This window comes from Muscardinus avellanarius, assembly GCF_963383645.1.
Source record: "Muscardinus avellanarius genome assembly, chromosome: 18".
Taxonomy (NCBI): domain Eukaryota; kingdom Metazoa; phylum Chordata; class Mammalia; order Rodentia; family Gliridae; genus Muscardinus; species Muscardinus avellanarius.
Window position 1 is genome coordinate 15,218,055 of NC_137804.1, and position 15,867 is coordinate 15,233,921.

Sequence of the window (15,867 nt, forward strand, 5' to 3'; positions counted from 1 at the left end):
ATTTTTTTTATCTTTCTGTTAAAAAAAAAAAAAATGTTTCATTATAACTTTCTCTAACACAGAGTTTCAGAGTGTCCCGGTTCGCTGGGATTCCAACTGAGATTATTCATGCTGTTTTTTTTTTTTTAATTGCTGTCCAGAGGGAAGCGTCTCAAAGATTTGTTAGTTGATTGGAAAATTATTTTGTAACACACTCCATTTCTGAGTTCTTCCAGAAAGAAGAGGCATGTAGGGATGGACTGCTGAAGATTAAGATGCCTCTGAAAATGATATTCTTTTTGCCCTGGTTATGGCACTATGAAAAGTTAGACGGCCAGACTACTGGCATCAAATAGTTATTGATTTTTTTTCCCCGTGCAAAACCTGTTGAATTCCCTGCCCCAAGCAACTCTTTATTCTCTTTATACTGTTTATTCTCAAGAAAAAGTTTCAGAGAGTGAGAAACTGAACTCTTGTCACCGTCCCTTCTCTGTCCCCTTCCTTCTCTCTCTTTAGATAAGCCACCATGTTATTAGGAAAACTCAATTTCTCCCAGTTAAACTTTGACCTCTTTGAAAACAAAGATTTAAAATGTCATTTTCAGGCTAATGCTCCAATGAATTTTCAAATAAAGTACTAAAAACATTTTGATAGATAGCTGGGCCATTTATCTACATCACTGTCAGGGTGAAGAAGCATCCCGCCGGCTCCTGCCGCCGCCACCCCAAGGTGGAATTTTCTAGGACTCCTGGTCATTTCTCAAGCTTGCAGCCCAGCTACTGTGGACCAGATGCATGCCTCTTGCACCACGTCAGCATCAAATAACCAGTCAATATTTTAAAGAAAAAAAGAAGCGGGGCTATCCCACTTAAGATATTTCTTCTTTAACTGATGCTCAAGTTCCCGCTTGCTTTGCAAGAATTGGAAATAATGAATGGCCCAGTCCAAGGGGTGTTCATTGCCAGTAGTTTTCTAGCAAAACAGTGACTTCTTAGACCAACAGAGTGACTCGCAAAGGTGGCAGCAGGGTCACTGCTAAGAAATATTGCCTGCCCTTAGCAAGAAAAACATTGGAGGCGGCAGCCTGAACGGGTGCTTTATGAACTTCGGGAGCCGCAGCCACCTTAATTAGGCTAAATTCCTTGCAGGGAAGATGTCGTATTTTAATTACTCTGGACTGCTGAAATGCACAGGAGGAACAGAGACCACTGAGTAGGCAACCCACAGGACAGCAAAGTTAAATTTCCCCTCTACACACACATCTTAGGAAAAAAAAAATTGCACAACATGTCAATTTGTGTTTCAAAGTCCTGTGGTCACCCCTTCTACTTTCTCCTCCTTCCAGGCTATTTTTTAAAAACTATTTGCAAGAGACTAGAGGGGTGCTAAAGAGAGGAGCCTGGGTGCAGGAGGGGTTGTTTGGGAAGCAAACATCTAACAGGAAATTTTCAGCACAGGGAATCAATATGCATACCAGCATATCACACCCCTTCGGCATTAAATCATTAAATCCTTTGTCTTGCTACCAACGCAATGGATTTGCAATGTCTTTATTGCATGCAAGAGAGACAATTATTTTCTTTCTTTCTTTCTTTCTTTTCTTGGTAGAAGAAGGGAGGAAAATAAAATAAACCTACATTGAGCAGTGTGCCGGTGTTGCCATTCGGTTTGGGTCAATCCACTGAAGCATGCTTTGAGAGCTTTCTCCTGGAGCATGCAGGAAGACGGGCTCGCCGTGTAGAAATCCAGGATTTGCCCGGGATTCACTGACAGAACATCCATACAGTCAAACATGATCTCCCCTGCACGGAATGTCTGCAAAAGTGCTTATCCTCTAGGTGTGCAGGCAAATGGCATAGAAAAGTCCACCCAACTCCATCAAACTCTGCCCCTTTTTTGGCACGTAGACTGTTGGTCTTTTTCCCAGCCCCGAATCATGAATTATGACAGACAAGCCAGCTAAAAGCCTGTAATTGATCCAAACGATCATTTACCATTTTCCAGGCTTGCTCGGCCAATCCAGCCGGGGCGGGGGGTTCCCAGAAAGATCCCGAGTTCTCCTTCCAGGGAAACGCCTGCAGAAAGCCTCCCGAAGGCGCTCCGGCTCCTACCCCGACGGTGCCCAGACAGCCCCTGCCCGGCTGGCTCTGGTCCTCCGCATCCCGGTGCTCAATCGGCTCGCATGGGGGAATTCTGGTCCCCCCTTTGGCAAAGAATAGACCCTCCTGCCTCTGAACAGCTCACTTCCTACTCCTCCTGTCACACAGAATGAAAGATTGAATTGCCTAATATATGCGAGTGAACTTTCCATGAACCCTTCCCGGGCTGCTAACCTTCAAATGACCCAACCCGGTCTGACATCACCAACTCCCAGGATTCTCACAGAGCTTAAAAACTCCCAGCAGCCCTGCAGAGGCAGCCAGGCAGCCAGCGAGCGCAGAGCCGCCCGCTCCCCTTCCCATTTCTCACCTTAAAAACAATGCAAGAATGCTTTGAAAACGCGCAGGGGTGGGGCCGGCCTGCAGCAGGGCCAGCCCCAGCCCCGCCAACTTCTCTCTGGCTTTCTACCTCCTTATTGCGGCGCCTGGGCTGAGAGTCCGGCGTCCTCCCTGGGCCCCCAGCCCACCCTTTAAATTACTCTGCGCGCCTCTCGGTCTGCGAAATTCCTCGTAACTTAGGTATTTTTCCACTCCGTCCCCTCCCCCGACCCCCAAAAAGTGCAGGCGAAGCCCTGAGCTGCGGAGCAGAGAAGGGTTCCCCCTCCTGTGGGAAGCTTGGGGCTGAGAAACTTTCCATCCACGGTCAGTTGCCCCACCCCACCTCCTCCGTTCTGCCTCTGCCTCTAGCAAGCTGCGGCTCAAAGCGCTTGCTGTGGCTCCGAGCGAACATTCACCTGGCTGGCCACTTCTAAAAACATCTTTTCTACACTCAAAGCAACGTAGGGAATAGTCGGGAATTAGTTGCCCCCATTACCGAGACACAGCTCGCTCGCGCTCTCTCTCTCTCTCTCTCTCTCTCTCTCTCTCTCTCTCTCTCACACACACACACACACACACACACACACACACACACACACACAGCCCCTCCCTCTCTCTCACTTGCACACATAAGCATATAGGATTTTAGGTCCTAGTCTGAAAAAAAAAAATGTTATCAGTGGTCAAGAGCATGGATTCTGGCAACTGAGACTCTGTTTCAAAAGAAAAGGGGGCTGGGGGTGTGGCTCAGAGGTAGAAAGCCCCTGGCTTCCATCTCCAGTATTAGAAAAAAACAAACAAAAAATCAAAGATTTGGGAGTCAAGCTGAATGAGATTTTATTTTTAGCTCTCCCACTGAGGAGATGTGTAATCAGCAAAAAGTATTTCATTCTCTGGGCTCTGGTTTCCTCATCTCTAAAACGGACCTATAATACTGCCCACTTCAGTGGCTTAATGGGAAGACAGGAATATAATCACTTGTAGAGATCTCGGCAAATATACTGGAACAAACTTTTTTCTTTTCTTTTCTTCACCCTTTTCTTCTCCTTCCGGTTTTTCTCCCTCCCATCCTCCCTCCCTTTCTTCCTTCCTTCTTCCTTCCACATCTCCGAGCTACACCCCAGCCCTATTTCTTATTCTTTATTTTGAAACAGGGTCTCACTGAGTTGCAAAGGGCTTTCACTACATAGTAGCTGAGGCTGTCTTCCAAATGCTGGAATGACAACTGTGCGCCACCATGCCCGGCGCCAATCTTGGCTACTGATTTATATTAATTTGTAGCTAGGGGTGGTGGGGTGCACACTTGTAGTCCCAGTACTTGGGAGGCTGAGACAGGAGGATCACAGGTTTGCAGCTAGCCTCAGCTACTTAGTGAGGCCCTCTACAACTTAGTTCGACTCTGTTTCAAAATAAGGCATAAAATAGGGCTGAGGGTGTAGCTTGGAAGTAAATGCCCTTGTTTCAATCTCCAGAACCCCCGCCCCCACGCACACAAACAAATTAATTTGTAGAGAAAATAATTTTGGATTCTACCCCCACCGACTCAACCCAGAGGAAGAGCAGCTTTTTAGCCAGTCTTTCTTACACTGAACAGAAGCTGGGAGAGCGTGGTGGTGAATGCTTGTCATTCAAGTATTTGAGAGCCTATGACTGGAGGATTGGATAGGAGGATCAGTATCTCAGTTGGCCAGCCTCAGCAACTTGTGAGGCCCTCTGCAACTTAGTGAGAACCTATTTAAAAAAAAAAAAAAATCAGGCTGGAAGTGTAGATCACCGGACCGGAGATAGAATGCCCCTGGGTTTAATCCCCAGGAGGGAGAGGGAGAAGGAGAGAGAGAGAGAGGAGAGAGAGAGAGAGAGAGAGAGAGAGAGAGAGAGAGAGAGAGAGAAAAGAGAGAGAGAATGAAGAGAGAGAGAGGAGAGTGAAGAGAGGGAGAAAGAGGAGAGTGAAGAGAGAGAGAAGAGAGAGAAAGAGAGAGAGACAGGGAGAGAGGAGAGAGAGAGAGAGGGAGAGAGAGAGAGAAAAGAGAGAGAGAATGAAGAGAGAGAGAAAGAGAGAGAGGAGAGTGAAGAGAGAGAAAGAGAGAGAGACAGGGAGAGAGGAGAGAGGAGAGAGAGAGAGAGAGAGAGAGAGAGAGAGAGAGAGAGAGAGAAAGAGAGAAGAGAGACAGACACTGAAGAGGACCAATGGCAATATTTACACATAAACCCAGGCAAATAGTGGGCTTTAAGAGGGGGTTTCCAGTCCACTAGGCAGCCATTCTGCAGGGTCGTCTCCAGGATACAAGCTGCATTAGAGAAAGGAAAGGCAGGAACCAGGTACTGTGCCCTCCTTCCTCCACCCCTCTCTAAGATTTACTAACAATTCTCCTAGGAAACCAAGTGGGCCAATATGTAGGTTAGGAAGGAGAGTTCCCTTGCCCCTTGCAGGGAAGAGCGTTGCTCCTCCTGTGAATAGTGCTAAAATTTGAATTGGCATCTGGGCCTTTTAAAAGCCAGGCAGGGCACCCAGTGTCACTGTGCAGTGCTGCACTCCTGGTATAACTGATAGGTCGGGTCCCTCCCTTCCCCCACGGACCCCGCAAAAAAGACAGGAGGCAGAAGCCCGGAAGCCAGAAGCGGAGATAGCGTGAGACTCCAGGTGGCATGAGACTACAAGCATCATGAGACAGACCCTAGGCATTGCGAGACTCCAGATGTCAGGAGAGAATCGTCATTCCCACACTGCTAGCCCCACCCCTAACTCCACCCTGCTTTAAATATCTGGGTACTTCCGCTCCCCCCCACCCCCCGCATGACTCTGTTGACTGCATGGCTCATCGGTCCCTTCACCCATTGTCAGTATACCCGTCCGAAGGCACCTTTGATAACTAGGCTGGTGTTTACCTCCTTCGAGACCCCCCACTCAATTTCAACATTAAATAACATGAAAAGCTTGCGTCGCACACCCTGATGAAGTCCAAGATCCTTTCATGCAGGTACATTAATACAATTTTCTTTTTAATTTTTTGGTGGTACTGGGGTTCCTGGAAGCCCTTCTACCTCCGGGCTACACTCCCAGACCTATTTTTATACTTTTCTTTGAACCTGCGCAATCCTCCTATCTCCACCTCCCAAGCGCGGGGATTACAAGCGTGCGCCACCACACCCGGCATACATGATTACAATGCACCAATAAAAATAAATTAAAAATAAAATAAAATAAAATATGTATTTGCAGAAAACAAAACAATTTTTAAAGCCGGGAGTGGTGGCGCATGTGTATAATTCCAGTGCTTGGGAGGCTGAGACAGGAGGATTACGGGTTCGCAGCCAGCCTCAGCTACTTAGTGAGGCCCTCCACAATTTAGTGAGACCCTGTTTCCAAATAAAATATAAAAAATAGGTCTGGGAGTGTAGCCCAGAGGTTAAAAATAAATAAATAAAGAGAGCCCAGTAAGCTCAGTTCTTGCCTCTGAAAAGTTCAGAGAGATGAAGGGGTGAGATTTTGTTCAAACTTAGGTGTTATTTTTCTCTCTGATATATGAGCATCGTGCTGTAACAGAGCCTTATTATAAGAAATCCTATAACTACAAAGAAAATACACATTTTAAGCAAGGGAGCTCAGAAGCATTTATAAAGCATTTAACACACTCCTATTAAGATAGTTGTAAAGATAAACAAAGTGCCACATTATATGCCAACGTCTACTTGGTCCAGGAGACACAAAGCTCTAAATGCCGACTTACGGCCGTTCCTTGGAAGTCATGCTCATTTACACCCAAGAATGAATCGGACGAAAACTTGATTGAGAAGAGAAAGACGCTACACTGAAAGCCCGTCAGGACGAACTCGAGTCTGAACGAGGATAACGGCTTTGCAGGCGGGTGTGGGTGCACAGCGGCCTGCTGTCTGCTGTCTAGGGGAGGCGGCTGTGCTTCCTAGCTCAGCATCTCACCAGTGGGTGAAGGGTACAGGTCACAGGGATGCAAGTTTGAGGAAGGGTAGCCCCTTAAAGTTCTCTTCATTCTCATTTCTTAAGCCAGAAAATTAAGACTCATCTGAGGAAGGCAGGCCACTGTTTCTGAATTTCTGCCCCCCCCTCCCATTCTGCATGACTGTATAAAATCAAAAAGGAGTATGTGTCGGTGTCGGTGTGTGGGGAAGTGGTCTGGAGACTTGGCCCATTCTCTTTCTCTCTCTCCTTTCCTCCCTTCCTTCCATCCTTTCCTTCCTTTTTTTTTTTTGTTACTAGAATTGAATGCAGGGAAATTCTACCTGTGAGCTACACCCCCAGCCCTTTTTATTTTTTATTTTGCAAAAGGGTCCTCCTAAGTTTCTGAGGCTGTCCTTGAACCCGTAATCCTGTCTCAGCCTCCCTAGTACTGGGCCACCCTTTCTTTCCCTCCCTTTCTTCCTTTCTTTTTATTTTCTTTATTCTCTCTTCTTTCTTTCAGTGAACCCAGAGACATTTTATCTCCGAGCTATATTATCAGCCCTTTTAATTTTTGTAAACGGGTTCTCTCTAGGTTGCCGAGAGCCTCACTAAGTTGCTGAAGCTAGTTTTGAACCTGTGATCCTCCTGTCTCAGCCTCCCAAGTATTGGGATTACAGGCATGTGCCACCACACCCTGCTTGTTTTCTTTCTTTATACAAGAAAAAATAAATAAAATTTATAATCACCTTGAGTTTTTTTTTAACTGTAACAGGAAAATGAACTTGAGCCCTGAAATGAATGATCAGTATTTAAATCCTTGTGAATAGAATATTATGAGTTCCATTAGTCAAGTCATCATTTCTCATCATGAATTAATTATTCCAATAGGAGTGATTAGAGCTATTACTTAATTTAAACACTAATTTATAAAGCTGGCTCACAATTTAGCCACACGCTCTTTATCATTTTTTCCATCAATAAATCTAAGGTTTACATTTTTTAAAAAACTTGATTCTTCCTCTAATTCTTTAAATAAAATTAAGGAAAGCCACACAAATACATCATAAGTCTTTACGTATATATGTACTTAAAGATTGATGAATGGGGTTGAAAGTAAAAAAAACAAAATGAAGTAGCTAATTCGTTCATAATGAAGTTTAAGTGACTGACATCCAGTTTAAACACTAGTCAAATAATGGTAAGAAAACGTCCTAATTATCCGCTCACTACGGCAAACAATAACATTCTAATAGGTTTCATCTCCTGCATTTTCTTTGGGGTTGATCAATGATCTAATAAAAGTATTCCCAACTAACAAACAAAAAGCAAAAGTTTGAAAGCCAAATCCATTTTGTTTCAGAGTAACTGTATATTTGTCAGTGTGACACAGCACATTTGAAACCCATAATCATAAAACAAAAATTTATAGCCAGGGTTCAGGGTCTACATCTGTTTCTCTGGTTTTCGTACAGCAATTACCCACTGGACAATCCAGAAAGCAGCGCCATGAATCATGCTCTGCAAACATGTCTGAACTGGAGAGTTTCCTGAAGAAAGAGCAGGCATCTCTGTGCACCAGGGTTGGGGCCTGAGTGTTCAAAGCTGGCCAAATACCTGTGATGTGCAGAGAAGAAAAAGCCTCGCAGGCCCAGACACATCCGCCCGGGCCACACAGCCTGCAGCGCACAGGCAGACGCAAGAGCCAGGCAGAGGGAGGAGAACACGGATTGCTTTTAAAACGATGCAGCTAATGTGGAATATGGACTCTAGATACCCAAGACGATCTCGAAAAAGAACAAAGCTAGAAGATGTATATTTTCTGATTTCAAACCATATAAAGCTACAATAATTGAAACAGTGTAGTACTGTTCTAAAGGCAGATATATAAACCATTGGAGATAGATTTTTTTAAAATAAATAAATAAATGTATGATAGTTTCACCTAAAAATAAAAAAAAAAGGAAAAAATACTCTCTGGTAAGAAAGAAAGGAAAAGGAAATATTGAAATGTTATCTTTAAGTCATCAAAAGCTTGGTATCAGACAAATGAAACTGTTCTGTGAGATTACCATCATTAAAATTGAATAAATTGCTATAATACTAGATGTCAACCACTAAGCCAAGCGTGGGAAGGAGGGATGGGGAGGGAACGGGGTGGGGATCGGGTGGGGGCTAACTGGGTGATGTGTGCATGTATGTCTACAAAAGTATTTTTTATCCCATTATGATGTATGAATACAGTGCACCAGTAAAAAATTTAAAAATAAAAAAATAAAAATAAAAAGATGCACCTACCTTTTGCATGGTTTTGTTTATTGTTTTATTTTAAGGGTGTCACAGCAGGTGTTCGCTGACCTCTATCCTCCTATCTCAGCCTCCCAAGTGCCAGAATTACAGGCGTGCACCATTGTGCTTGGCCTTGTTTTTTGTTTTTGGTGACACTGGGGATTGAACTCAGGCGCTCTACCTCTGGGCTACATCTTCATCTTTATTTTTTAATTTTAGTCTCTTTGTGTGTGTGTGTGTGTTGTTGTTGTTGTTGTTGTTGTTGTTGTTGGGGATCAGACCCAAGAGCATTCTCCAAGTTACAGCCCTGTTTTGTTTTATTTTTAATTATTTGTTTGAAAACAAGGTCTTGTTTCCGGGCGTGGTGGCGCACGCTTGTAATCCCCGCGCTTGGGAGGAGGAGACGGGAGAATTGCGCAGGTTCGAAGCCAGCGGCACTGGCATAAGAGACCCTGTTTCAAAAATATAAAATAGGTCTGGGAGTGTAGCCCGGAGGAAGAAGGGCTTCCAGGAACCCCAGTACCACCAAAAAAAAAGAAGAAGAAAAGCAAACAAGGTCTTGTTAAGTTGCTGTGGTTCTTGTTAAATTGGTGAGGCTGGCTTCAAATCTGTAATCCCCCTGTCTCAGCCTCCCAAATACTGAGATTACAGACAAGTGCCACCATGCCCAGCTTTACTTTTTTTAAATTTAGAAATAGGGCCTTGCTAAGTTGCTGCAGCTGACTTCGAACTTGTGATCCTCTTTTCTCAGTTTTCCAGGGTTCTGTGTTACTAGAGTGGCACCATGCCTAGGTGATTTATTTTTAAAGTTTTTCCTATTAACTCCATAGTGCTGCCAGAAGAGTATCTGCTAGTGTTGTATGGTGTATGTGTTTCTGCAGGAAAATCAAACCAGCCTGGACTTCCCAGGGCTTCCTTCTGGGCCCCCAGTAAAAGGCTTCTGTATTGGAAGCTAGGAGAAATTCCACCCCCAGTCCATGCATAGAAACCATGCTTCTGACCCCTCCCTGGCTCTCAATTCCTGCTACTGTAACAGGACTGTCAGTAAACAAGTGGGCAGGGGTGTATTTAATAAAACTTTATTTGCAAAAGCTGGAAGTAAACCAGGTTTGGCCCAGGGCCACAGTCTGTCCACCTGTGTTCTAAGCCAACACGTCACAATTTTACCAAATTCTACATGGCCCTCTATCTAATCTTATAGAGCCTAGATATAGAAACTTGGGTTTTGTAAATACTTTCCTTTCCTTTCCTTTTTTTATTTTTTTAAATAGTATTGTGAATGGAAATTCCGGACCTTGCAGAGGCAAAGCAAACATTCTACCACTGAACTACATTTTGGGCCCCTTAAAAAAAATTTTTTTTTAATTTTTATTGGTGCATTGTAGTCATACACCTTAATGGAGTACAAGATGGTAGAGGCATACATGCACACATCACTCATTTTTTACTTTGAGATGAGGTTTCGCTAAGCTGACCAGGCTGGCCTCACACTTGTGATCCTCCTTTTCTGCCTCAGCCTCCAGAGCAGTTGGGGGTTACAGGCATGTGCCACCACACCTAGCCTAATTTTCCTTCTCCTTTACCCAGCTTTAAATCGTGTCATCACAGGATGAATCCCGTGGTTCTCTTGTTAATTATTCATGGAGAATATATGTTAAATGGCTTCATCCAGAATCATTTTTTGTTTTTAGTTTTGTTTTCCTCTCTTTTCTTTCTACCTGCCCATTCCCCTCTCCCTTCTCCTCCTCTTCCTCCTCCTTCCTCTTTTTTTCTCTCTACTAGGGATTGAACCCAGGGGCATTCCATCGCTTTTGTTTTTGAAACAGAGCCTCACTAATTAGCTGAAAGTCCTACCAAATTGCTGAGGTCGGCTTCCCTCCTGTCTCGGCCTCCCGAGTACTGGGATCACAGGCATCTTTTTTTCCTGTTCCTGACTCAGTTTCCTTCTTCCTGACTTGACTCTTCACTTCCTTCTGTAGGCAGCAGTACCAACTGAATCTTCAAAATGGGATGCCCCGATTCCTTCTCTCCATCACCAAGATGCAGCCCATCATTTCCGCCCGCTCTGTGTGCTAGCAGTGTGCGGGAGATGGACACTGTAATGTTCACTCCTCAGAATAAATGCTAACAATGCCAGCAGGCAACGACTTGCTCGTGAATTCCCTACGACTTCTGCCTGCCTACCTTTTTTTTTTAATTTTTATTTTTTTTAATTTTTATTTTTTTATTTTTATTTTTTGTTGATACTGGGGTTCCTGGAAGCCCTTCTACCTCCGGGCTACACTCCCAGACCTATTTTTGCATTTTTATTTGGAAACAGGGTCTCCTAAGCCAGCGCGCGGGGCTAGCTTCGAACCTGCGCGATCCTCCTGTCTCTGCCTCCCAAGCGCGGGGATTACAAGTGTGCGCCACCACGCCCGGCCTTTTTTTTTTTTTTAAATCTCATCTCAACACACTTCCTGATGAGCTAAGATTAGATGTGTCACCTAGTTGGCAGAGTGCTTAGGGAAACAGCTAGACTCTTTTCAAGGATGGGAAGAAAGTACCAAAGATTCTCGGCGTGCTTTGCAATTATTTTATGTTAATATTATTAATAAAGGCTACTGTCTCTAACGGAGATGCCTGCCTTAATTCCTAGTTTAGCCCTTAATTTTCTGACATCATCTGTATGAACGGAGGCTATTCATTGGCTCTTAAACTGTGCTGCTTACATTAATTAAAAAACAATTAAAAACTCAGTTCCTCCGTCACATTAACTGCTTTTCAAGTGCTCAAAAAGCTCATGTGGTTAGTGGCAATCTCAGTAAGTTGACAGTGTAGACACAGAGAGAGCCTTCCTTGTAGAAAGTCTGGCTGGACCAAATAGCAGCTGAAATCCGGTGTGGTGGTGTGTGCGACTCAGGAGTCTGAGGCAGGAGGATGGAAGGTTCGAGGCCAGCGTGCGCACTTAGTGAGATCTCTGTTGCAAAATAAAAATGGTAAAAACGGGGACTGGAGCTGGGTGTCATGGAGCACACTTGTAATCCTAGCATTCGAGAGGCTGAGACAGGAGGATCACGGTTCATGGCCAGTCTCACCTACTTGGTGAGGCCCTTGGCAACTCAATGAGACTCTGTTTCAAAATAAATAAAAAATAGGGCTGGGATGGGATGTAGCTCCATCATGTGTACCACAAAAAAAAAAAAAAAAAAAGGAAGAGGGAGACAACCCCTGGCTTCAATCCTCAGTACTGTCAAAAAACAAACAAACAAACAAACAAACAAACAAACAAACAAACGGCTAGCTTAATGATCAGACGGTCAGGTCACAGGGTCTGTGGGACCAGAGAGTTTGAACAGAAGCCGACTCTATTCGAACCTCAGGGTTTCCTTTACTGTCAGACCCCAGGCAAGTTAGCCTCTTCATGCCTTTATTTTCTCACCTAAGAAATGACTATTAGCCAGGCGTGGCGGCGCACGCTTGTAATCCCAGCATTCGGGAGGCTGAGACAGGAGGATCCGGGTTCGTGGACAGCCTCAGCTACTTAGTGAGGCCCTCGGCAACTTAGTGAGACCCAGTTTCAAAACAAAGAATTAAAAAAATGGGGCTGGGGGTGTAGCTAGAAGGTAACATGTCCCATGTTATACTAATAATGATATGTCCTATGTAAGATTAATAATCTAATGGACCAAGTCATATTCACGTTGGAGATGTGTTCTGTAGGGATTAATGTACTATGTTTGTCTTGGTTTAATATACATGTTTCATGTGGATAATACATACAAGATATAAGATTTACATGTTAAGTACTAATACATCATTAATGGGGTCAGCCATTTAATGCACTTTTAAAATAACAAAATGTGTGTGTGTGTGTGTGTGTGTGTGTGTGTGTGTGTGTGTGTGTGTTTTACTGGGGACAGAACTCAGGGGCATTCTATCTCCAAGCTAAGCCCCCAGCCCTTTTTATTTTATTATTTTGAAACAGGGTCTCACTAAGTTGCTGCAGGACCTTGCTAAGTTGCTGAGGCTGGCCTCAAACCTGCAATCCTCCTGTCTCAGCCTCCCAAGTCCTGGGATCTTACCACTGCGCCCAGCTAGACACTTGCATTATTTATCTACCTGATCTTCCTATCCCGTGAGCCGCCCTCCCACACATCTCTCTATCCATTTCACCTCCTCTTTAATTTTTCACTCATTCATTTCATTACTTACCCATGAGTTTTGCTGATATTTACCCATCTACCTGCCACCCAGCCACTCACCCACCTACCAAACCATCTGCCTTTCTAAGTTACTCCACATGTATCCATCTGTCCATCTAGCCATCCTCCGACCATAACTTTCCACGATGAAACAGAGTCCAGTTTTTTGTCAGACACTATATAAAGGGACAAAACCAAATGGTCTCGGATTGTCCAGGTAGCTTTCCCTAGAAACCTGGAAAAAAATTTCCTGAAAAGATGTGCTGGCAGAAACGAGGCCAAAGGCCCTGGAGATCTCAGCTAGACCCGACTGAGGAACCAGGCCCCGAGGGAGAGACCCTGAGATCTGAGCCGGCTTCCCAGAGCCGGATTGAAATGCTAAGGAAGCCAGGGCCATTAGCAACACAAAAGTTTCTGACTCAGAGGGAAAGCTGAAGGCCCAAAGGAATTTTCTTCAGATTCTCCTGGGAAAGGGAACGTCAAAAGTATAAATACATCAGAGGGACGGAGGAGACAGAATGGAGTTTAAATTCACCGTCGTCTGAGAGAAAGGGAAAAAAAAATGCAAAGGAAAAATAAAAGCCCCATGTGATTGAGTGGAAATCTAAGAGTAAAATAAAGGCAAATGGATGCCCCTGGAACATTTCTGTTGGGGAAACAATGATCTGTGTAGAACCACACTATGCAGCACACATGTAATGTGACAATATAACTTTTTTAAAATTAAAAAAAAAAAGGTCAACTCCCGCCTTACCCACTGCAGGTTATAAAGCTGTCTGCTGTCTTCTTCTTCTTTTTTTTTTTTTTAAATTTTATTTTATTTTTTATTGGTGCACTGTATTCATACATCATAGTGGGATACAAACTTTTGTAGACATACATGCACACATCGCCCAGTCAGCTCCCACCCGATCCCCACCCCATTCTCTCCCCATCCCTCCCTCCCATGCTTGGCTTAGTGGTTGACATCTAGTATTATAGCAATTTATCCAAAATTAAAAATGATAATCTCACATAACAGTTTCATTTGTCTGATACCAAGCTTTTGATGACTTAAAGTTAACATTTCAATATTTCTTTTTACTTTCTTTCTTACCAGAGAATATTTTTTTCTATTTTTTTTAGGTGAAACTATCATATATTTATATATTTATTTTTCAGAAAAAAAAATCTATCCTAATATGGAATATGGACTCTAGATACCCAAAACGATCTTGAAAAAGAACAAAGCTAGAAGATATATATTTTCTGATTTCAAACCATATAAAGCTACAATAATTGAAACAGTGTAGTACTATTCTAAAGGCAGATATATAAACCATTGGAGTTAAATAAAAGCCTAGAGCTAAATTCTTCCCTATATTGTCAAGTTATTTTTGAAAAGGTTTCCACGAACATTTGGTGATGGAAATAATAATCTTTTAACTAAATATTGTTGAAACATAATAATTACATGGGAAAGAATAAAGTTGGACCCTTACCTAATCCCATATACAAATATTAACTCAAAATAGATAAAAGACCTAAATATAAATCTTAGGACTATAAACTTTTAGGAGAAAATCTGGGTCATAAAACCTCATAACATTGAAATTGGCAGTGATTTCTTGGATATGATTTCAATGGCACAGGCAACAGAAGAGTATACAAACTCCCTAAAAAATAAAAAACATATTGTATATCCAAAGACAATGTAAACAGAGTTAACAGTTACTAATAGAATGGGATAAAATATTTCCAAATGCTATATCTGAAGGTATATTAATATTCCAACTAGAAATCCTAAAAATTAACAACAATAAAGGCAAACAATACCATTTAGAGATAGGTAAAAGACTAACATAAGTAATGAATCTCCACAGATAACCGATCTTAATTGTCTGTTGGATGGAAACTCTTGTTTCTCTGGTTCTGGTGTGTGTTACCTATTTCTTTTTTGTAGTTAATCTCTTTGAGTATTTTCTCTAGTGCTGGTTTTGAAGACATAAATTCCTTCAGTTTCTGTTTGTCATGGAAGCTTCTTATTTCTCCATCTAATTTGATAGAAAGTTTTGCTGGGTAGGAAATTTTTGGCTGGAAGTTGTTTTCTTTCAGAGTTTGGAATATGTTACTCCAAACCCTTCTGGCTCTCATGACTTGGTTTGGGAAGTCTGGAGTGATTCTAATTGGTTTGCCTCTGAATGTCACTTGGCCCTTTGCTTTTGTTGCCTTTAAGATTCTCTGCTTGGCTTCCACATTGGTCATTTTGACAATTATGTGGCGTGGGGATCCTCTTATCCTATCCTGTCTAAAGGGATTTCTATAAGTTTCCTGGACCTGTGTATCAACCTCTAGGTCTATGTCTGGAAAATTTTCTGCTATTACTTCCTTGAAGAGATTGTTGATCCCTTTGGTTTCACTTTCTTTTTCCCTCCTCTATTCCAATTATTCTTAGGTTAGCTCTCTCTCTTTTTTTTTTTTTTTGGTGGTACTGGGGTTCCTGGAAGCCCTTCTACCTCCGGGCTACACTCCCAGACCTATTTTTACATTTTTCATTTTGGAAACAGGGTCTCCTAAGCCAGCGCGCGCGGCTGGCTTCGAACCTGTGCGATCCTCCTGTCTCCGCCTCCCAAGCGCGGGGATTACAAGCGTGCGCCACCACGCCCAATAGGTTAGCTCTCTTAAAATGGGCCCATATTTCTTCAATATCAGATTCCTGCTGTTGGATATTTTTCCTAGATTAGAAACTATGCATTCATTTTTGGAATGATCATTTTCTAAGAGCGAGATTCTGTTCTCCATGTGGTCTAATCGGTTGTTTGTGCTTTGAATTGAGGCCTTTACTTCATTAATTGCATCCTTTATCTCTTTTTGGCTCTCTCTGAGTTCTTTTCGAAGCACCTCTATTATTTCTACAGTTATTTTCCTGATTTGATCTTCTAGAAATCTCTGATTTTCTGTTTTATCGGGTTCTGATGTTGTGGGGTTGTGGGCATTCATTGCTCCAGTATTATTCCTCTTTCCCATGATTTCGGAAGTTTGTGCC

The 15,867-nt window shown here is 43.0% G+C and overlaps 1 protein-coding gene across 3 annotated transcripts in view; it reads right to left on the reverse strand.

Moving 5' to 3' along the window:
* RARB (retinoic acid receptor beta) overlaps nucleotides 1–15,867 on the reverse strand; it is a gene marked incomplete at both ends in the record, with an annotated part of 427,229 nt that overhangs the window by 194,994 nt on the left and 216,368 nt on the right. For 2 of the 3 annotated variants that reach the window (XM_080715168.1, XM_080715167.1), the window contains one exon: nucleotides 1,617–1,773. The exons of the other annotated variant lie outside the window; for it this stretch is intronic. In XM_080715168.1, coding sequence (XP_080571294.1) covers nucleotides 1,617–1,773 — 157 coding nt within the window. Of the gene's footprint in view, nucleotides 1–1,616; nucleotides 1,774–15,867 lie in introns of those variants that run through there. 3 annotated transcript variants of the gene reach the window in all.